This window comes from Theileria orientalis, chromosome 3 (genome assembly GCF_000740895.1).
Source record: "Theileria orientalis strain Shintoku DNA, chromosome 3, complete genome".
NCBI classification, from domain to species: Eukaryota; Apicomplexa; class Aconoidasida; order Piroplasmida; family Theileriidae; genus Theileria; species Theileria orientalis.
In genome coordinates this window covers 1,752,136-1,775,397 of record NC_025262.1, presented here as the reverse complement: position 1 = coordinate 1,775,397, position 23,262 = coordinate 1,752,136, and the positions used below count along the sequence as shown (strand labels likewise).

Here is a 23,262-nt window from a genome sequence, read left to right as displayed (position 1 = left end):
AAAGAATTAGACAAGTGTAATATCGTACCCCCATGATAGGCTCGGATCGAGCCCCTAGCATAGTACCTCTGTGTCGTAATGTATGTATAAATCGCATCTATTTACATTTTTACTTATATATATTCTGTCCAACAATGGATGGAATCTCGTCCAAACTGCCGATCCTGGTCAAAACCAGGCTTACGGCGCCCAGCAGCGCGAAACCTGGGATATACCCTTCAAATTGATAGATATTGAGATAAAAGACAAACGCAGTACAAGCAAGTGTCACTACGAATGTAACCCATCGCAAAGGAGTGAGACTTTCACTACTTATACACCCTATCTGATCGACAAGGTCACCAAAAGGGGAAGAGTTATATGGAATTCCGCCGATTTCAAGTATTACGGATCCCGCGTGTTGTTAGGACGCACAGATAGTAACGAATTGGTGTTCAGAGTTTTATATCCCGGCTTCCAAGACGAGGAGGAGTCCAAGCCTGAATTTCAGCCAGAGCTGGAATACGTTATGCAAGGAACTGATGCTGGTCAGTTTCTTCAACAGCAGGTCCATGTTATGCCTCCTCAACAGCAGGTCCATGTTATGCCTCCTCAACAGCAGGTTCCTTTTATGCCTCCTCAACACCAGGTTCCTGTTGCGCCACATCATAAACAGGTTCCTGTTGTTCCACATCATGAACAGGTTCCCGGCATACAGCATCAGCAGGAACTTCATATACAACCTGAGTTGCCTAAACCTGCAAAAGCGCCCAAACCTGTCAAGGTAGTTCAACATCCAGTTGCTACTACACATGAGGACATGTACCTCCCTGAGACAGAGGCTGAAGATACAGTTGCGGCTCAGCCGCTCAAAGTCACGCAGCCGCAGAAGCAAATTCCAATTGATACATCAGACTTTGAGGTGGTTGACGGAATGAAGGGCTCCAGGGCAAAGCCACGCCCCGCTGCTGCACACCCAGTTGCAGTGCAACCAGGCCCAGCTCATCCAGTTTATCCAGAGGTACAGGAGCTGGCCCAGGTCCAACAGAGAGTTCGCAGAGCCGGAGGACGCGGCCCCGACGTCATTCCGCTCGACCAGTCAGGAACTGAGCAGGAGATTCCCGAGCCTCAGCAACGTAAACGTAAGGGTCCGCAGCCAGTAGAAGCATTCGGTCAAGATTTTGACGCTGCCGATTACTCTCAAGACGCCAGAGGAGCAAGGACTTCACACACAGCCTACTTGCCTCCCACAGAGTCTGAGGAAGCGACCAGGGCCAAGGGCACAGATCAGTCTCAACTTGCAGCTGAAACGCAAGAATTTGATACAGTCTTGGTTAAACTCGAGATCACTAACTGCAGGAACAGCAAGCAGGTTTCATATGAGCATGATTCCGAGACTGGAGCTCACGTGTTCACTCCAAACCCAGGTCACGCTATATACATGGCCACACACAATGGTAAGACCGTATGGAGGGCTAAAGACGAAAGGTATCCAACACATCTCATTATAACAATAGATGAGAACAATAAGACAAAGCTGCGTGCCATGTACGACGATGAGGCTGATCCAAACAAGTTCGTATTGGACGTCAGGGACTACTGGGACCAAGCTAAGTTTGACGAAACTAAATATGACGCTATGGCAGACAACGGTAACATTATATACTTCTTCAAAGAAGGTGTCAAATGTACTCAGGTTACCTGTGACAAGATTGTAGTGTGGAAAATGGGAGAACACGATATCAGTGAGACAAAGTCGGTTAGCTTCGATAGAGTTAACCACCATGTCGTGGTCAGCGACAACGACAAGGGATTGGAGTATCACTACGACGGACAACAGTGGACATTGAGTAAGATTTTGCAGTATGAGTCTGACACTGAAACTGAGATGGAACAGCAGCCTAAACCCACAGCCAAGGCAGCTGCGCAGCAGCAGCAGCAGCAGCAGATGATGGGCGTCCCAGCGGCAGCTCAACCTCCCACAAAAGGAGCCGTGCAGCAGCCAGGTGCCTGGCCTGAACAGCAGTTTGACCAGGTGCATGGTTTCGAGGTATATGAATCGTCTGGAGAAGTTGAACAAGCACAGCCTCAGCAATATCACCAGGCTCCCCTTGGGAAGCCGGGTCGAGCTGTTGTCAAAGACAGACACGCCCAGTACCCAGTCGGCCCTGACGGCATGCCAATCAGCGTGGTTCACGGAGTGCCGCAGCAACCAGCCTTCACAGCAGACGGGCAAGTTCATACAGACGTGGAATTAATTACCAAACAACCTGGGGTGCCCGTGGCGTCTGCACATGCTGGGGCGGTTGCGGCACCTATGCCAAGAGCCAGAGCCTCCGTACGAGTTCAACCGCCAGCAGTTCATCCGCAACACGTACTCGGAGAACAACAAGTCCTGGGCAGGCCCCAGGCTCCAAGAGTGCAACCAGTTGAGCAAGAGTTTGCCCACTATCCGACTCCTGATATGCGGTTCCTCCATACCGAGGCTGCTGCAGTACCTAAGCATCCAGTCATGCCTAGGGGCAGGGGTGCCTTAGGCAGACAGACTGCAGCTCTGCAGCCTAAACTGCAAGAGATTCCAGACCCTCACCCGCAACCAATTGATCTCTCGACAATGTACTTTGACGAGAATGGCATTCCCGTTGTCGTATCACAGGATTCTGATCAATTCCAACATCACGCCACACCAGCCAATGTTCCTGTTGCCAGGGTCCCAGTGGCCAAGCCCCCTAAAACCAGTCAGTTCCAGGTTCTTGACACCGAAAGTGACAGTTACAATTTACAGCAAGCACACAGCAGGTTGATTCAGACCAAAAAGGGAGTGAAAGCCGTTGTATCCGAAATAGAGGGCCTTGCCCCAATGCCATCAACTGACCCATATTTACATTTACAGGAACAATCATATCAACAACAACTGCTGCAGAAACAGCAAAAACAGAAGTTACGACAGCAACAACAGATTCAACAACAACAGCTGCAACAGCAACAACTCCAGCAACAACAGATTCAACAACAACAGTTGCAACAGCAGCTGCTTCAACAACAACAGTTGCAACAGCAACAACAACAACCGATTCATGCTCAACAACAACCCGAACAACAACACTTATTAGAGCAGCAGTACCTTGACCAACAACAGTTGCAATATCAGCAACAGCTACAGGCTCAACAACTGTATCAGGAACAAATACAACAACAACCGGAACATCAGCAGCTACACGCGGATAAACTGGAACAACAGCAGTACCAGGATCAGCTACTGGCCGAACAACAGGCACAACAACAGCCACAACAAGCATATCAACAGCAGTTACAGACTCAGCAGCATTTGGACCAGCAGCAGTTAAAAGCTCAACAGCAACTAGATCAACAGGCCCAACAGCAAGTAGGACAAAGTCAGTACATGGAGCAGATGCAAGCATTTAAACAACAGTTACGAGCTCAGCAACAATTAGAACAACAACAGAAAAGGCAGAGGCAAAAACAGCCAGCTGAGCTTGCACATCAACAGCCACCTGAAGTAGCACAACATCCGCCAGAAGTAGCATATCAACAGCCAACGGAAGTAGCATATCAACAGCCGCCCGGAGCTGATCATGCCGATATTAAAGCACAGAAGTTAGCTGCAAAGGCACTGAAACAGCAGCAAATGATCGCTAAACAGCAATATGTGCAACAGTTGCAACAAAGGGAAGCAGCTCATAAACACTATGCTCAGCAATACACACAACAATACGCTCAATACTCTCAACAATATGCTCAAAAAGCTAATGCAGGCAAATCAAGAAAGCAGGCTCAGGCAGAAGTTGCCGGCATGAACGCTGCACAGGAACATAGGATAGCGCAGCTTGCTGCTGCCGGGGCTGTTCAACAAGATGTTCATATGGCATACGCTCAACCCGCCCCTCAACAGGCTATGTATCACCAGCAGTTTCAACAGCAACAACAGCAGAGGCTGTCCCGAAGGATTGCGGTGCCAGAACAACAGGCCCAGGTAAAGGCGCAGAGAGTCGAGTCGCAACCTCCTTATCCAGAAGAAGACCCTGCCAACGTATTCGAAGGCTACGAGCCACCACAAGAGGACATGTTTAGCGGCACTTTTGACGATTTAGTCGTTGTTGATACTGACGGTGACTCTTCCAACAATGAGCAACTGCCTCAGCAGCCTAGAACATCTCATGGTCATGTAAGAGCGCAGCCGATTGAAGCATATCCTGTTGACCAAGACTTTAGTATTGTTGAAAGGTAGGAGCAGACAAATATAGGATAAAATGTTTGTATCACCTGATGCTGTGGTCTGTTGAAGGCAATTGTATTTTATTAATTGATTTAACAGACGTTCACCTATAGTTGCAGTATATAACGGGGTTTGTATTATGTTTTATTGTTGTTATTGATTTGTTTTTCTCTTAATTTTGGTGGCCTATTATTATACACTTCTTTCTCGTCTATTCCGTTTTAATAACCACGGCTACCTCAATTTGTGATTTACTATTCCGTAAATTACTGACACGTTTTGTTGTAACATATTTTCCACTCACGTTCAGTGTACTATATTGTTTAAGGTTTGGTTTAAGTTTTTGTTTTAATACACTTTTTTTTCAGTTTATCGCAACCCCTTTGTGCTTTCAATTGTACTTGAGCCTTACCTTTGTTTTATTGTTTTTGTTTAAACTATATTTTCATTTTTGTTCTGTTAGTTTAAACAATTTCCCATGTTAAATTCATTTTAACTTGTTTTAAATTATTTAATCCCCTTAAATAATTTAATACCCCTTTAAACCTTTTACTTAAAACTTAATTTAGTTTTAATCTATATTTTACATGTTATTCATTAATTTATTAATATGTTTATTCACTCATTTACTCACTCATTTATTCATCCGTTCATTCGTTTGTTCAAGTATTTATATATTTACAGTGTGTTCCTATATAATATCAGTCACTTTCGCACGTGTGATATTGTCTACTTAAATATTAGCCTATGGAGAATGTTATAGTCTACTTAAATATCTGATTAGCATGGGCGTGCTAATTTACTTATGTTTATCAAATTTATCTCATTTACTGGCATCTTAAATGTTATAGCAGTCCCTGTCTCTTCAGGTCCTCGTATGCTCTCAGGTTCATCAAATTCCCTTCAGAGTCTTCACACTCGGCCTCGTGTGCTATTTTAAACGTCTGCTTGTCCATATTGTTCCTCAGTTTATCGTATAGGGCAAATGCGTCCTCGATTTTTGTGATTTCCTACGCAATGTTATGGCACAATTAATCTGTAACTACCAACAAATGCTTATCTATCTGGTGGTAACTGCTGTCCCATCGGCTAATTCTATCAGTAACCATTATCCAATCCATAACTACTATCTACTGGTCAAGTGATGCCCTGCTACTATGCTCCTATACTGTTATAGCTAGTGATAAATAATGTCTGTTCAGTCTTACTTTGAAGTGCGGCGTGTTCGGTATCTTCAGGCAGCGCATTCCGAAGGCGTGGCGCCACTCCTGGAAGTGGTTTTCGAAGGCCTTCCTTCCCCAGTATGAGTAGTTTCCGCATATTTCGCACTTGAACTCCTGGCCGAGTCCGTGCAACTTGTACAGCCAGAAGGGGATCGGCTTTCCGTCCCAGCCGAGCGGCAGGTTAAGTGGGTTGTATACTGGCTGTTCCTCGAGGTCCGACTTTTCCGACTCGCTGTGTTCCTCCTCGAGTGCGTCCAGGATTTCCTGCGCGAGCACCTGCGACGTCTCCTTCTCAGTCCTCGACTCTCTCTTCTGCACGTACTCCACGCTGCTGTCCAGCGTCGCGTTAAGCACCTCCCTATACGACTGTATCATGAACTCTCTCGACGCCAGCATTTTGTCGTGGTTTCTACTTTCGAACGAGAGCAGGTCCAATTCGTCCGACGACTTTTTACTAAATTCCTCCGATATGCTCTTGTATCTCTTTCCTGACTTATATGAGTTTAACAGTCCCTCTGAGCTGAACAGTTTGTCCACTGGCTTCAGGTACAGTTCCATCTGCTCCGTCGGCTCCTTCCAGCTTTGTATTGCTCCTTTGTTCCAGTTACTTTCAAACGTCTCCTCCATCTGCACTGTCAGCAACTCGTGATTTGCCAGTGGGTTTTGCCGCTTAAAATACGACTGCAGATACTCAAGCAGCTTTTCCAGGTACTCTTCGTACTCCTTTACTTTGTACTTGCAGTACCTTGGTATTGTGTGAAACTGTTCAAACGACTTCAGGTATGCTACGTAGTCCATTTCCGTGAACTCCGTCACGTGCGATTCCATCAACTCTTCTGAGAGCCCCTTGTTCTTCAGCCTCAGTATCTACAAATTATTATTGTCATTTGTTTATTTTTATCGGCGAATCACTACTACTATTACCACTACTACTTATACTACTACTAATAATACTTATACTACTACTACTTATACTACTACTACTTATACTACTAATACCACTGCTACTACTAATTGTCACTAATACTACAATCAGTACTACTACTGCTACTACTACTAACACTAGTATTACTACCACTACTAATTGTCACTAATACTACAATCAGTACTACTACTGCTACTACCACTACTACTAACACTAGTAATAAATATTATTTGTAATGGCTATACTGTTACCAATAATAGTCACTACTTATATTACTGTTACTACTACTGTTACTGTTACTGCCAATAATACCAATATTACTACCTACCTAATTAAATATCTACCTACCTAAATATCTAACTAACATCTTTTGTTTCTTACCTCTTTCTGTCTGTGTAAACTCATTCTGTAGTTTCTCAGCGGCTGCAGGTTAATGTACGTCCTGTAGAACGGCTGCATATCCAGGCACCTTCCGTAGTTTTCGTCCGGCGTAAATATTGAGTCCAGGTTTATCTCTCCCAGTATTCTCTTTACTGTCTCCTGTACGTTGCGATTTTCTGCTGTTTTATTCAAGTGCTGATTGCTTTTATAGTAATCCTTCACACTCTTTATTGTCGAGTAGTAATTATTCCACACTTGTGCTTCATTTTCATCTGTTTCTGTTCCATTTTCCGATTGTCCTACACATTTTTATCAATTTTTTCATTTTTATATTCATTTTACTTATTTTTATTTAATTTATTTCCTTTTTTATTTTAGAATCTTCCTTTTTTTATTTTTTATTTTTTCTTTTTACTTACCTGCTATATATCTTATTTCTTTTTTTCTTATTCCATCTGTATCTTTATACAATTCTATATTTTGTTTTGCTAGATTTTGTGCTTCTTGTACTAGTGAACTTATTGCCAACTCTATTGTCACTAGTTTTGGTCCTGATGCCTTTTTTCTATCGTTTAGCAGCTTACTTATTACCTTCTCCAGGTGTTCCAGTTCTTCATGACTTGACCTTATTAATTCTAGTATAAATTTCATATTTTTATTTTATATTTTATTTCCATTACTTCTTTTGTGATTCCTTTTTTATGATGGGGACCTCTCTTCTCATTTTACTTTTTTATTTTACTATTTTATTATTATTTTATTACACATCTACTTTACATATTATTATTTTTATTTTTATTATCAATTTATACACCTATATTTCCTATTTTATTACTACCATTAATTCTATTACCATATACTTATTACTACTACTCCCACTACTACCCTCAATAATACTACTATTATTACTACTACTATCACTTATAACTTATTACCATATACTTATTACTACTACTACTATCACGTATCACTTATTACTACTAACAAATATTAATACTCATTAATACAACATCAGTTACTATCATTATTTACTATCATCAGGCACTATCATTATTTACTATCATCAGTTACTATCATTAATACAACATCAGTTACTATCATTATTTACTATCATCAGGCACTATCATTATTTACTATCATCAGTTACTATCATTAATACAACATCAGTTACTATCATTATTTACTATCATCAGGCACTATCATTACTTTTACTCTTATAATCGCTTCATGTTTAATCTTACTCACTTACTCTTTCCCTCTTCTCATAATCATCTTTCTAACTTGACCACTGTCCGTAGAAATCGTTTCCTTTTGCGTCTACTACTACGAATGCTGGGAATTCTTTAACTTCTATTTTGTGCACTGCTTCCATTCCCAGGTGTTCCAGATCCACTACTTCCACTGACTTGATGCAGTCTTCTGCTATCAGTGCTGCTGGTCCTCCCACTGAGCCCAGGTATATTCCTCCGTGTTTTTTACATGCTTGTACGAATCCTCTTGATCTATTTCCTTTCGCCAGCGTGATCAGTGATGCTCCTTTTTCCATCAACTTTTGTGCGTATGTGTCCATTCTTCCTGCTGTTGTTGGTCCGAATGACCCACTCACATATCCTTCTGGTCTCTTTGCTGGTCCTGCGTAGTAGATTGGGTACTCTTTAAAGTATGATGGTATTTCATTTGTCTTTTCCATTTTTTCCACTATTATTGCGTGTGCGATATCTCTTGCTACTATTAGTGTTCCACTCAACAACACTCTTGTTTTCACTGGGTACTCTCTCAACTGCTTCAACACCTTTTCCATCCCTAACGTTAAGTCCACCTTTATTTCATCTATATTTATTTTTGTTATTACTGTTATTGTTGTTATTGTTGTTGTTACTATTATCATTGTTAATATTGTTGTTGTTACTGTTACTACTGTATTTGTTATTACCATTAATATTGCTTTTTGTTACTATTTACTGTGTTACTAGTATCTATTTTCTACCTGCTGAACTTTCTGATTTAATTGTTGGCAAAAACTGTGCTGGGTCATGTTCCAACTCCTCCAAATATACTACATTATCATTATTTCATTAAGTTTCTTCTACTTTTACTTACCTCCTGTTGGATTTATCTTTGCCAATACTTGCCTATCTGCCGAACATGATACTCCAATTCCTACAAGATCATTTAGCACCTTATAGTTAGTAGTACTATCACTACTACTAACACTAGTAATAAATATTATTTGTAATGGCTATACTGTTACCAATAATACTACTAGTTATAATACTACTACTACTACTCGTACCAACACCTGTTTTATTACTACTATTACCACTACTACTTATACTACTACTAATAATACTACTAGTTATAATATTACTACTACTACTCGTACCAACACCTGTTTTATTACTACTACTATTACCACTACTACTTATACTACTACTAATAATACTACTAGTTATAATATTACTACTACTAATAATTAGTTAATTATAATTTTATTGCTACAATAACCATTCTTAGTTATAATCCAATGTATATATTAACTATATAAATAACTATACAATTAAACTGTTTAAATTTACTACCTATTGGACATGATGCTCCGTGCCTTGGCAGCCTTATCACTCTCACGTCATGGCAGAAATACTTTCCTCCGAACTGTGCTCCAATTCCAATAGTTTTGGTTTTCTATGTATTTTTATCAAATTGCTACTTCTGTTGCTTCTACTTAATACAGTAGGGCAACAATTCAGTATTAGTAGTACTACCACTCCCAAGGATACTACTACTACTACTACTAGTACCACTACTACTGGTATTAACAGCGCCAGCTGTCCTATTTGTACAACGATCTTACCTCCAGTATTAGTTGCTCATACTCCAAGTCTCTAAATGCGTTTCCGTACTCGTTTCCTTCAGTTGGCAGGCCGTCCAGGTACTTGCAGCTCGCCAGCTTCACTGTTTTAAGCGTCATCTCTGCTGAGAGGCCTCCCACCACCACTGCCAGGTGGTACGGTGGACATGCCGACGTTCCTATCGTCTTTATTTGATCCATCAGGAAACTTATTAGACTGCTCTCATTCAGCACCGACTACAAATTGTCACTTACAATGTCAATAATTGCAGTTGTGCCAATTAGCGAACAATATCACGAATGCTAATACTACGGTTGCTACTGCCATTGATAGTACTACTATTATAACAACCATAACTACTGATAGCATCAGTACTATACTGCCACCTAACAATATCACACAACACTAATACTGTAGCAGGCACATCCACTTCATTCCCGTGGTCTTACCTTTGTTTGCTGGTATAGAAACGTCTTATTTGCCGAGCCTCCTCCCTTTGCTATGAATAAAAGCTCATAGTCCGTTCCCTCTTGCGAATATATCTCCACTTGTGCTGGCAAGTTACACTTAGTGTTAACCTCCTCAAACATCGACAGGGGCGCCATTTGGCTGTACCTGTTAAACTATAAACCCTGGAATAACCCAGTACCAACGTAACATCTACTACATAAGCGGCTACTAACTAAATGGTCTTCTATTTTTCACAATTCGTACCTAAAGTTCCTCGTCAGGTACGAGTCGTACACTCCCTTCGATATCGCCTTTGCGTCGTTTTCGCTGAATATCTCGTTTCCTCGCTTTCCTATCACTATTGCCGTTCCCGTGTCCTGGCACCCTGGCAACACTCTATTGAATCCTTGTTTAATTCCATACTTACTTTCCTGCTGAGATACACGCGTTTTTAAGCAACTGCATTGACACGAATCTATCGTTGTCGCTCGACTCCGGGTCGTCGAACACTTTCCGCAGCTGGCTCAGGTGCTCCGTGCGTAGAAAGTGCATTATTTCCGTGAAGGCCACTGACGTCAGGCCTGTCAGCACTTCCGGAGGCACGTGCAAGAACTTTACTGCCCTTCCGTCCGATCTTTTAAGCCCGGATTCCTCTGTCTTCAGTAACCTGCTTAAATCGTCCAAACGTGTATATTTTACTTCACTTTTCCCTTCCTTCTTTGCGAACACTTCTACATAGTTGTTGTGGAACGACGCCGCTGCTGGTTTCACCTCCTTCGCGCAACTTGCTCCTGATACCGTGCTGTTACACTTGCAGCCGAGGCATGGATTTTGTGCCATTCTTTTGCTTTTCAACACCTTGTAGCAGGCTTGAATGCCAAAATTTAAATACCTCTTGTTTAAAAACTGAATTGGCATAATATTCACTGTTAACTTGACGACGTTTCCGTGGTGTGGTGTCCCCTGTGTAAAGTGTCAGCCAACGGCTATTCAATATATATTTTCCCCTGTTTTTAACTTTTAAATGTAAAATTTTAAATTTGTTTTTTCACGTTATCACTGTGTATGATTTTATACACATTTATCGCACTTATCTTGCCGAGTTACGCAAATATGCTTTTTAGTAATGTACAATATATCGCAGATTTAATTTTTGTTTGAAGTTGGTTTCCGGTTTTTTCGCTATGGGACTTGAGTTTCGAAGTTCCAAATCTAACTTCCTATCCGTTTCCGGAATCCTGCTGTTGTTTTGCTTTCAGCAGTTCATTCTTTACTATTCCATATACTACTTGAAAAGAGTGAATGTTGTACTATATACACTTATTATCGATGTACCTTTAGGTAAAGTGGATTTTATTTAAATGTGTAATTATTTAGGCCTGTACATCTTCTTTGGACTTCTCGTCCGCTCGCTCGTGTCATCCGTGAGATGTTCGATATTATGGTGTATGTATTCTATCACGATTGTCATTAAAATGATCTTCCTGACCTTTTTGGACAACTTCAGGAAACATGTGCCGATAGACGGCCTCACGGGCGATCCCAACGGTATTTCATGGGTTGAATAATGATTTTTAGACATGCTGTTGTCGTTTTTTGGACTCTACGTCACGCCTATCGTGTTCCTGCTGTTCAACAACGCCTCAAAGTGCTCACTGTTTCAGGACAACAGCATCGTGAGCGTGGATGAGTTGTTGCATTCCGACCTGGGCCTGTCAACCACAATTGACTTATGGGACCTGATTCTCATGTTTTCGCACCTGCTGAGTAACTTTTACTTATCACATATGTTATGTAAAAGTTTCTGGCGACTTCTTACTAAAATGTGTAGTTATGTAGTTGTGTTTAGTCAAATAGCTAGCTACAGCAGACTGCAAGTGTTTACAAAATTTTTAGAATACTACAAGGTTGAGGTGAAGGAGGGGAAGAATTTGATTATAAAGGCGAAGTTGTTTGTTGTTTTTATCATCTTCGTGCTCACGACGATATTTCTGCTGGGTCTGGTGATACCGACAGTTGACGGGGACTACAAGGTGGAGGACAAGTTCAAGACGAACATTTTCAACGAGGCGGTTCGACTGTTCATCAAGTTCGTGAAGATGTTCAGCAGAACGAGCGGCCTCGAGTACAAGAAGAACTCGGAAGCCCTTAACGACACGACGAGCCTGAAGAGCGTGGACGAGGGCGCGGGCTCCCTGGATATGTACACCATGGCCAAGTTCACGTTCATCATCGGCTTCTTCCTGGTGGACATTCCGTTCCTGTGTTACAGGCTGTACATCCTCGTGAAGTACAACGTCTTCTCGCTGCTGCTGTACAAAAACTTTATCTTCCTCTTCCTGAGGCCGTACAGGCTGAACATGAGTCAGCTGGCGGAGAGGGACACCGCGAAGGGGGTGCAGACGGCCTTCCTGAACACGGACCTGCTCAGCGTCAACAGAGACAGGAGGGCGGAGAGGGAGAGGGAGGGGCGCGACAGGAAGGGCAACGGCGTGACCTTCAACCTTCTGGACGAGTCGGAGGAGGATTCGGAGGCCCAGATGCTGAGGAGGTACTCGAGGAAGAGCTCGATGCGGAGGAGGAGGACGAGGGCGCTCAAGTCGGCCTTCCTGCCGAAGCTGCTGACGAAGCTCAGTTTCACTCAGCCGCGACCGCACACGAAGTCCGATCCGATTCACCTGTCGTCGAAGCTGTTCAACACGCCCCTCCACGCGAGGTTCGCCGGGGAGGCCGGCGGGAGGGCAGAAGCCAATTTGGGCGACGGTCCCACCAGCAGGGCCGGCCTGTTCCGAAGGGGGAGCAGCTACGTCAGTGAGGGCACCATGCGCGAGGGGATGGCCAGGCGGGCCTCCACGGAGAGTGTGGAGTGCCTGGAAGGCGCGTCGGAGCACGCGAAGCACCACTACAGGATGTACGTGCTGAAGATTCTGAGGCGGAGCAAGGTGCTGCCCATCAAGTCGTTCCCGGTCTCGGTCATCCTCAGGCACTGCCGCCGCTTCCTCTTCTCCAAGTTCAGGAGGTTCGAGCACGCGCTCTTCGCAACCGTTGGCGACTTCACGGAGCCGAACCTTAACCGCCTGGTGCTCGCGGGCGCCTTTCTGTTCTCGGTGGCTCCGCGCGTGGCGCTGGTGTTTCTGTACCACTCGTTCGAACTCAGGTCGCCCCGCGAAATCGTGAGCAGCTTTAGCAGGGGCGCCTCGTTCGCGGAGAAGTTCGCGCTGGAGATGTGCTTCGGCTTCTCCTTCGTGCTCTTCGTGCTCTTCATGTACTGCTGCAGGGTCTACGACTCCCTGTTCTCCTTCGCGCGCGACCTGCTTAACCTGTACTCGACGATGGTGTGCCTGCACTGCTTCAAGAGCGTGCTCAGGGACTACGACTTGACGTGGCTGCTGTTTGTGTTTCTGCTGCACCCGGCCTACGTCACCATCTCCTTTGTCGTCAATGTCGTTTTCACTAAAACCGCCAGCATTAACAATGACACTGGTTTTAATGGTGGCACTAATACCAACAGTAACACTGGTACTAACACTAGCAGCACTAATACCAACAGTAACACTGGTACTAACACTAGCAGCACTAATACCAACAGTAACACTGGCATAAACATTAACACCAGTACAAACATAGATACTATCAACACGAATACAAACATTAACACAAATAGTAATGCCAGCACCGTCAAGATCTCTGAAAACAGTGGCGTAGGAGCAAGTGCCGGCCCTTCGCTCAACCGGCGGGCCCTCAGGGCCAAGGTGCTGAGCCTGAAGGCAGTGTACCTGCTCCTCAAGTTCTCCATCGCGCCCGTCACCCTCAACCACCTTCTCTGCAGCCTCGACATGGTGCAGACGTTCAAGATCCACGACTCGCTTCTCTACTCGCAGTGGTCGCACTTCTTCTACTCCTTCTTCTTCAGGGTTCTCTGCTGCTTCAACCTCGACTCGAAGTCGTCGACGCTCGTGCTCGTGGTCGACCTGGTCCTTTTCTTTTTCTACAACGCCATGAGTCAGTCGGTGCGCTCGCTCATGTTCCGCAAGTACGAGGTGAACTTCATCGTCATGAGGCTGCTGGGTCTTCTGCGCTTCGACTGGGACCACCGGGACTCGCCCTCCGAGCACTGCGTCACCTTCGCCGACGTCGACAAGTACATCAGGTTGCAGGGTCTCTTTTCGTCCCCGGGGATAATAATTCCCCCTTTCGTGTAACTCTATCGTGTAACGCTAATTTGCGGTAACGTTTTGCATATTTACACTTACACCTATTCTAAATTATGCACACTGTACACTCAATTTTTAATTCTTAATCGTTAATTGCTAATGTTACTATTATTGTTATCGTGGTTGTTAATTTATTGTTAGTTAATCGTTAATCATTAACTGTTATCGCTAATCGTCAATTCTTAATAGTTAATCGTTATTACCTTTAACTGCTAATGTTCGTTAATTCTGCACTGTTAATCATTAATTGATATCGATAACTGCTAATGTTCTACTGTACACAGGCACCCATAAATACAAATATTAGTACAAGAAACACATAAATAAACACATAAACGTCAATGGCAACATAAATATAAAAACTGACACATTGCAGACGCCAACTATGATGGCGTTATTAACTAGCGGCGTGCGCCTAAGTTGTAAACACATTCAACTACTGTGCGCTGTGTTTGTGCACACTCACACACAACTACTTTAAAATTAGCGGTCGCTCGATCGTCGATCCTCTTTAAAGTCGGCCACGGGCCTACATGTCTATCAGGCTCTTCGCTATCGCCTTCTGCAGATCCACGTCCGGGTTCTCGTGGAGCGGGTCGCCGGCGTCGGAGGCGAGCAGGCACTCCTTGTAGGAGACGTCGGGCTTCCTCACCTCCTCCATGGAGTCGAACTCCTTCTGCAGCTTCCTCGCGAGGCGCAGCGAGGACTCGTAGTCCTCGTCGGTCCTCGCGGGCCTGCACCTGTCCCTCTTCGTCTTGTCGGAGAGCTCCTGCTCGTAGTCGTAGGGCGCCGTCGGCCTCTTGCAGCTCGAGCTGAGGCCGTATCCGTCGTCCAGGTCCGACAGTTCGTCCGGCGTCGCCGCCGACATCAGGTCCGCCGTCGTCAGGGGCCCTGACCTTTCGTTCGAGCTCGACTGCGAGTCTGAGAGTGTGCCTCTGGGCACGCCCTCCTGGCCTCCCGAAAGGCTGCTTGCCGTGCTGCTGGCCACTCCTGAGGCGAGGAGCGAGTTGATTTGCTCTTGATCGGCCTCCTCCCTCGTCTCCGACGCCTTGCTTGCTGCTGCTGAGGCCACTCTCTTCAGGTATGCTTCTCTGTGTTTGCGCCTGTACTCCAGTATGTCGTCCATCTTCCAAGTTTCTCCGTGATCTTTTCTTGCAATTAAACCTTTATTACTCCTCTACTTTCCTCTTCTTCTCCTCGTCAATTCTTCTGCTTACTCACTTTAGTTTCCAGTTACATCTTCCTCTCGATAGAAACATATACTTTTTACACTCCTTTTGTTTTACACTGCTTACTTACGATTTACTTTTTTCTGTGGCTCTATTTCCTCTATTTTGTACACGCAACATCCACTTGCTGCTACTTACAATGAACGTGTTTTCTAATAACATTAATTATTTTATTTGTTCTACTGGCTCCTTTCTTCTGGCACCAGTGTATACACTTCCTCTTTATGTTTTCTGTGGTTCGGCGAGTTTCTGTTATACCTCAGTGGAAAGGTCTCTTTGTCGCCTTCCACTGGTATGTTTCCGCAACGGGCACTATCTGTTTCACGCTCCGCTTCGCTTGCGTTTTTCGACTTGATTCCCGCTACCTTCTAAATATTGATTTTTTGTTTTTATTTATTTATTTTTACTGTTACTAGTATGATTTCACCCAACATTTGTCGTTGACACATTTTCCTTTTTTCATTTACCTAGCTATTTTATTTTTTATATTGCTTTTCTTTGTCTTTTACTTCTTACCTCTGCTGAGATGACTATATCCATTACGAAGGGCAGTATGTTTATTTCTCTTTGATGTGTAACTCCCAGTGCTCTCAGGCACGCGCATACTTCCAGGTGGAAGGTAGAGCTTTCCGGCATATAATCCTCTTTACATTTAATCTACTCATTTATTTTTATTTTATTTTAACTGGTTCTTATTTTTTAATTTACTTTTAGTTTCTATTTACTTTTTTTTTTATCCGTCTCCTATTCTCTACTTATTACTTACGTAATTTTTATCGCATATTTCATCTATGTACTTTTTACACTTTGTGCTCATGTATTCGTTTGGCAGAATCCCCAAATTGAATGCGTGTCTCAACAGCAACTGCCTCCTACGTATTTTTATTGTTACTATTACCGACTCCATTTTTCTAGTTCGCGGTGTTACTAATACTGTTATTCGTACTACTACTTTTACCACTACTATTACTTATTTTCCTTATTTTCCAATTTTTTCACCCACTCACCTCTGTATTGTCATCATAAATGCTCTTGATCTCAACTTATTGATTGTGTAGTTCACGTGTTTCGCCCATACTGGGAGGAACTCCGTTAATGAAACCAGACTCTATTAAAATTATCAATATTACTTTTACTTTTATTTTTGCTATTCGTGCTATTGCTATCCATATTTTTATCAATATAAATATCAATATCGTTATTGTTAACTTAATACTTATTGTTACTATAAATATTTTTAATAAATGTTGTCATGTTTTCAACGTATTCGTCACGTATACTACTTGAGTGCTATTGTTCACTTACTGGGTATATTATTGTTGCGATTGGGAGCCAACTGATTGCGCATATGTCAAACGAGGAATCCTTCACTTTGTACGTGAGCACCTTCCAGAGCGAATCTATTTCGTCGACTCTGTAGTCCAGGTCGCACACACTCACTATTCCTGTTGCCACCATGTAACTATCTATTGGCTTTATTAGGTGCGTCTTCACTTTGTTATTTCTGCTACTAATACTAATGTTTTTTCCGCTGCGACTTCCATTGTTACTGCTACTAGTAGTATTATGACTTCCATTGTTACTGCTATTACCGTAACTGCCACTTGACGTTATTTTACTTATCAGCTCCTTCGTGTATTCCTTCAGCGACTCTATGAAATCTCTTATCAAATCCACGTCTCTGTGCCTCACTGCTGCCAGTGACCTTATTATTATGCTTTTATGGTGTAGTGGATAGCTGTGAAACTTGTCCTTGATGTAAGTGCACACTGAGGTGTAGAAGTTGTAGTCCTCCAGTCCTGACGTCGAGTACGCGTCCAGTATCGCTGCCACGTCGTCCACATCGAAACTCCAGTCCTCTTCACCACTTTCCATATCATTTTCACTAACACTTGTGTTCGTGTTTATCAAGAGCTGTATTTGCTTCGATATCATGAACATCCAGAACTCGTCCAGGTTCTTCGAATGCCCCAACGAGTATGCTAGATTTGCCAGGATTTTTGGCTTTATTCTGTGCATTCTATCGCACACGAAGTCTGAGAATGTCCTTATCTGGTCGTTTCTCAGCTGGTCCAGGTTCCTCTTGATTATTAGCAGTGAGAGCACCTTCTCCAAGACCACGTTATCGTAGTTGGCCAGTTCCTCCGTAGCCGTGCTAGCATTGGTTCTGATTGTGCTATCGCCTGTGGCAATTGTACTACTAGTACTGGCAGTGTCACTACTACTTGTGTCAGTGCCACCATCATTACTGGCATCTATATTATTAGCGACAGTGGCATGTGTACTACTGCTCGTACTGCCGACAGCGCCTCCATCCTCAATGCTCGTCGTTGTCGCCTCCTGTATCTTCGCGTCCAGCGCCTTCAACCCACTCATTATGTAGTCGTATATTTTCGACTCGTTGTCCACCGTGTACTTGATCACTGTGCTCGAGCTCAGTGCGTCCAGCAGCAGCGGTAGGCTGTGGTTCAACTCTTTCTCTTTATCGCTTTTGTTCATCCACGGCCACGCGTACGACTCGACGCTGTGTATTGGCGTTTCCGGCTCCCCGCTTCTTATTGCTTCGTTCATCAGCGTGCTCATGAACCTCAGCATCCTGCTGCTTCCTGTTGAGCCTGAGGTGTAGACCAAACTTTTGAAATCTCTTCCGCTCAGCAGCTCCTTCCTCTTACTCAAAGTCTCCACTATTGCTTTCGAGGTTTTTCTTCGGTACGGGAACACGAATATTGTGTAATTGTCCGTTTTTTCGTTCCTCAGCACCTCTTCTCTCAGCTTCTCCAAATTAATTCCGTTTTCTCCTATTTCTTGCGATTCAGCTCCATTTACCTTTCTAATTAATTTACATCCCCCTTCTTCGTATTCTTTTATCAAATTCTCCACGTTTCTGCTTTTGTATCCTAGTGCTATGTTAAAGTACGATATATATTTGCTATATCCTAGCCATATGTCGTTATCTGTGTAGTTTATATCTTTGTTTATGCTCTCTTCGTATATTATTTTTGTAGAAGTCATTGGGTTAGGCCACTTTCCGTTTTTGTTTTCTGGGCTTAAACTCAGCAGGTGGTCCACCTCCGGTTGACCTAGTTGCTTTGAGGCTAACTTAAGCATCAAATCATCTTTTATGTATTTCGACGACTTTATCTTTATGTTTCTCATTCCCCAAAGTGACACTATTTTGTTTACTTCTTCGTTTACTGACTCTGCGATACTTCTGTATTCCACTTTTACTTTTGTGGATATACTTCTTTTTACTATTTTTGGTATATATTTACTTACCATTTTACTTCTACTCATTAACATATCTACTATTTATCTATTTTTGTATTTTTATTTTACTATATTAATCATGATCGACTACACATTGGGCCTAATCTGACACTTGTGATATTGAATCTAGTGATACTGTCAATTCTTCCTTTTCATATATTATTTTTGCGGCATCTTCTTTTTTTTCTATTAATTTTACCAATGTTCCTATTTCTATGTATTCCTTCTTACTTCTCATGGGTATTCTTCTCACTACTTTGTGCAACTTTCCTTCTTTCGATACTACTGTTTCCAGGTACTTAAAATTGATATCCTTTTCTTTTCCTTCTATTATCACTTTTACCATGTTATTTTTTACTGATTTGACCAGTCCCTTCTTCTTATAATCTTCGTGGTTCTTGTCTGTCACTTTCACCCATATTCCTGGTAACGTCCAGTTTACTGTCGTTGCTGTTCCTTCCCCTATGTTATATATGTGATTTCTTTTCAGTTTTGCCATTAGTTTCGTATCCATTATACTTTCCATGTTACTTTTCATCACTGTGTCTGCTCCCAGTCCTGCCTTATCGAAGACTCTTCTTTTATACACTTTAGGTTCATTTTTATTTTTTTTTGGGTCAAAGCCCATCCCCAATAGCATTGCCAATCCAAATTTTTCCACGGGCACATTCTCGTACTGGTCCATCTTCACTTCTAGCAGCTTCTTTATGTTAACTTCTTCCTCGGCTCTATCTTTTTCTTCTGAATTCGTGCGCCCTTCATCCTTACCCCTAGCACTTCCTCCTCCTCCATCACCACCATAAGCACCACTGCCACTTCCACCTTCCTTCTCTTGGCTATCATCTTCTTGGTTACTGGTGCTACCGGGCGTTTCAGTGTTACTGGCTGTGTTCAACCTGGACCTCAGCAATATTGGGGTTATTTTTTGCGATTTTACTACCAAATCATTTGTACCGAACAACTCTTCGTGTAGTCTTTTGCGATTTGTTTCCTCTATTATTAATTTTGCGATTTCCTCATCTTTATTCTCCGATGTTGCAACTGGCTTATCTATATCATGTGTGTTATAGGAACCAGCTTCTTCTTCTACCTTTGATTTTAATTTCAATTCACTATCTTCCTCAAATAATACGTTTAGTCCATATTTTAATTCACTCACTTTCTGTTTTACTTCTTCCTTTACTTCCGTTTTCAAATCCTTAAGGCTGTTTTTACAAGGTATTACATATTTTCTGAGTTCATCATCGTCTTCATCATTCAGATTAATATCATTGGTCGATAATTCAGTAATAAATTGCTTTTTTACTGGCTTTTCCGCAACTACATCTGCTTTAGAGAACACATTTGACAATTTATTACTAACTTTTGTGGTTTCCTTTTCATTTTGGGTACTTTTGGATAGTCCAAAACTAATTTTTACCATAACATTATATACATATACTATTTTACAAAAGATATTAATTCTACGTTTACATAATTTCAATTGGGGTACTGTATGGTGATTCTTGCAAATTTTAATTTATCTAGTCAAATTTTATATTATTTAAATACATTTTAATATATTTTTAACTGTATATTACTATTTATTTCTCAGAATTTGGTCTAGTTATTTTAATTTTTGTTTATGTTAGGCCAATGTGTTACATTCCTGTACAAACACTTCAGGGATTTTTTTTCTTTACTTTAGATTTTAATTAAATATTTTTAATTTTAAAATACAAAATTTTTAATTGAATCCCAGAATTTTTAAGGATTCCACATGTTTTTTCTAATTTGGTTCAATCCCATATTTAATTCATTAAAAATGTCACATTTCCTAAAATAACATGGTTTATCTTAGGACTGGTTCCACTTTTGACTATGATACTATTTGTAAGATTTCTGGTATGTTACGACAACTCGCTACTCTCGAGTTTGTCAACATTTACTACCAGAATCTGAACAGATGTGACCCAGTTTATTTGTTTGGTGACGAAATTGAATACCTCGTTGTTAACCTCGACCATTCGAACTCTAAAGCTCGACTCCTTCCAATATACCCTCATATATCAAAATTTATTGAAAATAAACATCATTTGAATCCGAATAATCTTAAATCGGTATTCCATTTTTTAAATTCAAATGAAGAATCCACTCTTAAGCACACTGGTTGTAATCGCAACGAGCTTAGTTTTAATATTGAAGACATAGGGTTGGAGAAAACCGTTGTCACACCGGAATATGCTTCATACATGGTTGAGTGTATCCCTGACGAACCATATTCTCTTTTTTCTAGCTATGTTAATAATGTGCGTAAATCAGTTCATAATCGTCGTAAACGTCTTGAACTTATTTTACTTATGTTAGGCTACAATCACTCTAAAGTCACTACCCTAACTAACTTTTTAAGGCTTGGTTGTGAGGATTGCGTATACGTAGGAGATGAGGAGTTTAGGAAAATCTTAACTGGTAATATGAAGGGTTTATTGAGTAACCTATTCCCTGACATTTGTGTCAGTCCCTTCAGTAGGTTTCTGAAGATTACTGAGAATATTGGAATACGAAGGAGAGGAACCAGGATATACGTAAAGAAATTTGTTAAGGTTAAGAGTAACGACGTGTTGACTAAGTACGAAGACTTTAAGGATCATGATGAAGAAAATACTGCGTTTATTGGATCAGCCTCGAGTTTTGACGCCTCTAACAAGATGGATAAGTTTATAGAAAAGGTGAACAACCTTAGTATGTTTTCACTTTTGTCCGAAAAACAGCAGAACTTGGGCAAAAAATTGTTAACATATTCTAATGTATCCGCTAACCCCAACAATGTAAATGAAGAGCTGTTCAATCATGTTGTTCAGAGTGTGTATTCAAACGATCCGATGACAAATGCTGACAGTAAGGGACTGAATAGTGATTTAACAAAAGCCTTTATAAACCTTGTAGGTAGCTTTAGCGGAGATGGTGCCAGCAACAGTACTTGCATGGACAATTCCTCTGATGAAGTTACTGATTTTTCCACAACTCCCCTGTATAGTAAAAGTAATTCTAATCATTACCCTGACATTTTAACTTCTGGACTACACACTCCTCATAGTCTAACCATCAATGACTCCAGTGACACATCTCTAGATATCACCAACTCCATTAATGCCACTACTAACTACGGTAACACTGCCGTAACTAGTGATTCTACCACTATTAACGCTGTAAATAGTGAAACGACAACTATTAACGACGATAACAGTGACACTAATACTTCGTTTGATGTTAAAAGTCGCCACAATAAACTTAAGGATGATTTTGAAACGTTAAGCAACTATGATGAAAACTTGATTTTTATGGACAGTACTGGGTTCGGAATGGGAATGTGCTGCCTCCAACTTACTTTTTCATGTTACAATTTGGATGAAGCTAGGTATCTCTACGACCAATGTGTAGTTTTAACACCAATATTACTATCATTATCCTCTGCAACAGTGGGATACCGGGGCTTATTGGCTGATTCTGACCATCGGTGGTCAGTTTTGGTTCAGGCAATGGACGACTTAAATGAGGACCGTGAAATTATAAGGAAAAGCAGATACAGCACCTCTTCCCTGTATCTATCAACAAGTCAATTTTGTTTAGACAACTACAAATACCTCAACGACATACCGGTAGCTTCGGATTTAGACTGTTTCATACACTTGATTAAATTTGGCATAGATCCCATTTTAGCTAGACACATTTCTCATAAGATGGTTTATCAGCCACTTGTTGTGTATGAAGAGGACTTTGGGCGTGTAAATTGCGATGAGACTGATATGCACTATCAGATTTTCCACGCGACAAACTGGGCTTCTGTTCGCCTGAATCATCCCAAAATTTTGGAATCACGTGCTCACTCAAGTGATTCCAAGCCCGAGAAGATTCCATGGCGTGTTGAGTTTAGGCCTATGGATATTCAGTTGACTGACGAGGAGAACTCTATGTTTATTTGTGTCGTAGCTTATCTCGTGAAGGTTTTGTTGCTTAAACGGTTGAATCTGTACATGCCCATTTCACTGGTCGACATTAACACTGAGATATCTTCTAAGATTGAGTCTTGTCACAGGGACCTCTTCTATTTCAGGGAGGACATCACCAGCAACAAACTCAGCATAAAGAAGTTCAGTTTACATGACATTCTCTTTGGACAGGTCGGATTGTTCAGGATTGTGGTTGAGAACCTGGAGAATGAGTTTGTCAGTGGCGACGTTTCTCGGGAGTTCCGCGACCAACTCGTCAAGTACTTCAAACACTTTGAACAACTGACCCTCGGAAACACGCCCACCAACGCCACCAAACTCAGAAGATTCATTCAGACACATCCCACCTACACTGGAGACGGAACCATAACTGACCAGATACTCTACGACATCATACAAAACCTAACAAGCTACTAGACAACATCTCAACAACTAAAATATGATACTTAATATATTTTTCATGTTTGTTATTTAGTGTGCTTCTTTTCTTTATTTTATTTGTTTGACTCTTGTGTTTTT

The 23,262-nt window shown here is 41.9% G+C and overlaps 6 protein-coding genes across 6 annotated transcripts; 3 read left to right on the top strand and 3 right to left on the bottom strand.

Moving 5' to 3' along the window:
- Positions 1-32: 32 nt before the first annotated feature.
- Positions 33-4,652, top strand: TOT_030000785 (conserved hypothetical protein; the record flags this gene model as incomplete). Its single annotated transcript, XM_009693528.1, is given in 4 exon segments — positions 33-167; positions 179-2,812; positions 3,338-4,211; positions 4,585-4,652. 4 exon segments carry the CDS (start codon positions 33-35, stop codon positions 4,650-4,652), a joined length of 3,711 nt encoding a protein of 1,236 aa, XP_009691823.1.
- Positions 4,653-5,061: 409 nt separating this feature from the next.
- TOT_030000784 (fumarate hydratase class I) lies at positions 5,062-10,962 on the bottom strand (the record flags this gene model as incomplete). The annotated part of the gene is made up of 11 exons (XM_009693527.1): positions 5,062-5,226; positions 5,425-6,306; positions 6,746-7,044; positions 8,027-8,575; positions 8,733-8,801; positions 8,846-8,905; positions 9,322-9,427; positions 9,597-9,830; positions 10,044-10,209; positions 10,309-10,440; positions 10,472-10,962. The coding sequence occupies 11 exons, from the start codon at positions 10,960-10,962 to the stop codon at positions 5,062-5,064; spliced, it is 3,153 nt and encodes a 1,050-aa protein (XP_009691822.1).
- A 266-nt stretch (positions 10,963-11,228) lies between these two features.
- TOT_030000783 (conserved hypothetical protein) lies at positions 11,229-14,246 on the top strand (the record flags this gene model as incomplete). The annotated part of the gene is made up of 3 exons (XM_009693526.1): positions 11,229-11,385; positions 11,623-12,476; positions 12,528-14,246. The coding sequence occupies 3 exons, from the start codon at positions 11,229-11,231 to the stop codon at positions 14,244-14,246; spliced, it is 2,730 nt and encodes a 909-aa protein (XP_009691821.1).
- Positions 14,247-15,666: 1,420 nt separating this feature from the next.
- TOT_030000781 (conserved hypothetical protein) lies at positions 15,667-18,781 on the bottom strand (the record flags this gene model as incomplete). Its single annotated transcript, XM_009693525.1, has 6 exons — positions 15,667-15,855; positions 16,004-16,144; positions 16,254-16,359; positions 16,495-16,595; positions 16,793-17,670; positions 17,773-18,781. The coding sequence occupies 6 exons, from the start codon at positions 18,779-18,781 to the stop codon at positions 15,667-15,669; spliced, it is 2,424 nt and encodes an 807-aa protein (XP_009691820.1).
- Positions 18,782-18,854: 73 nt separating this feature from the next.
- TOT_030000780 (conserved hypothetical protein) lies at positions 18,855-20,177 on the bottom strand (the record flags this gene model as incomplete). Its single annotated transcript, XM_009693524.1, has 1 exon — positions 18,855-20,177. One exon carries the CDS (start codon positions 20,175-20,177, stop codon positions 18,855-18,857), a length of 1,323 nt encoding a protein of 440 aa, XP_009691819.1.
- A 403-nt stretch (positions 20,178-20,580) lies between these two features.
- On the top strand, positions 20,581-23,160 carry TOT_030000779 (uncharacterized protein; the record flags this gene model as incomplete). Its single annotated transcript, XM_009693523.1, has 1 exon — positions 20,581-23,160. One exon carries the CDS (start codon positions 20,581-20,583, stop codon positions 23,158-23,160), a length of 2,580 nt encoding a protein of 859 aa, XP_009691818.1.
- Positions 23,161-23,262: the final 102 nt, after the last annotated feature.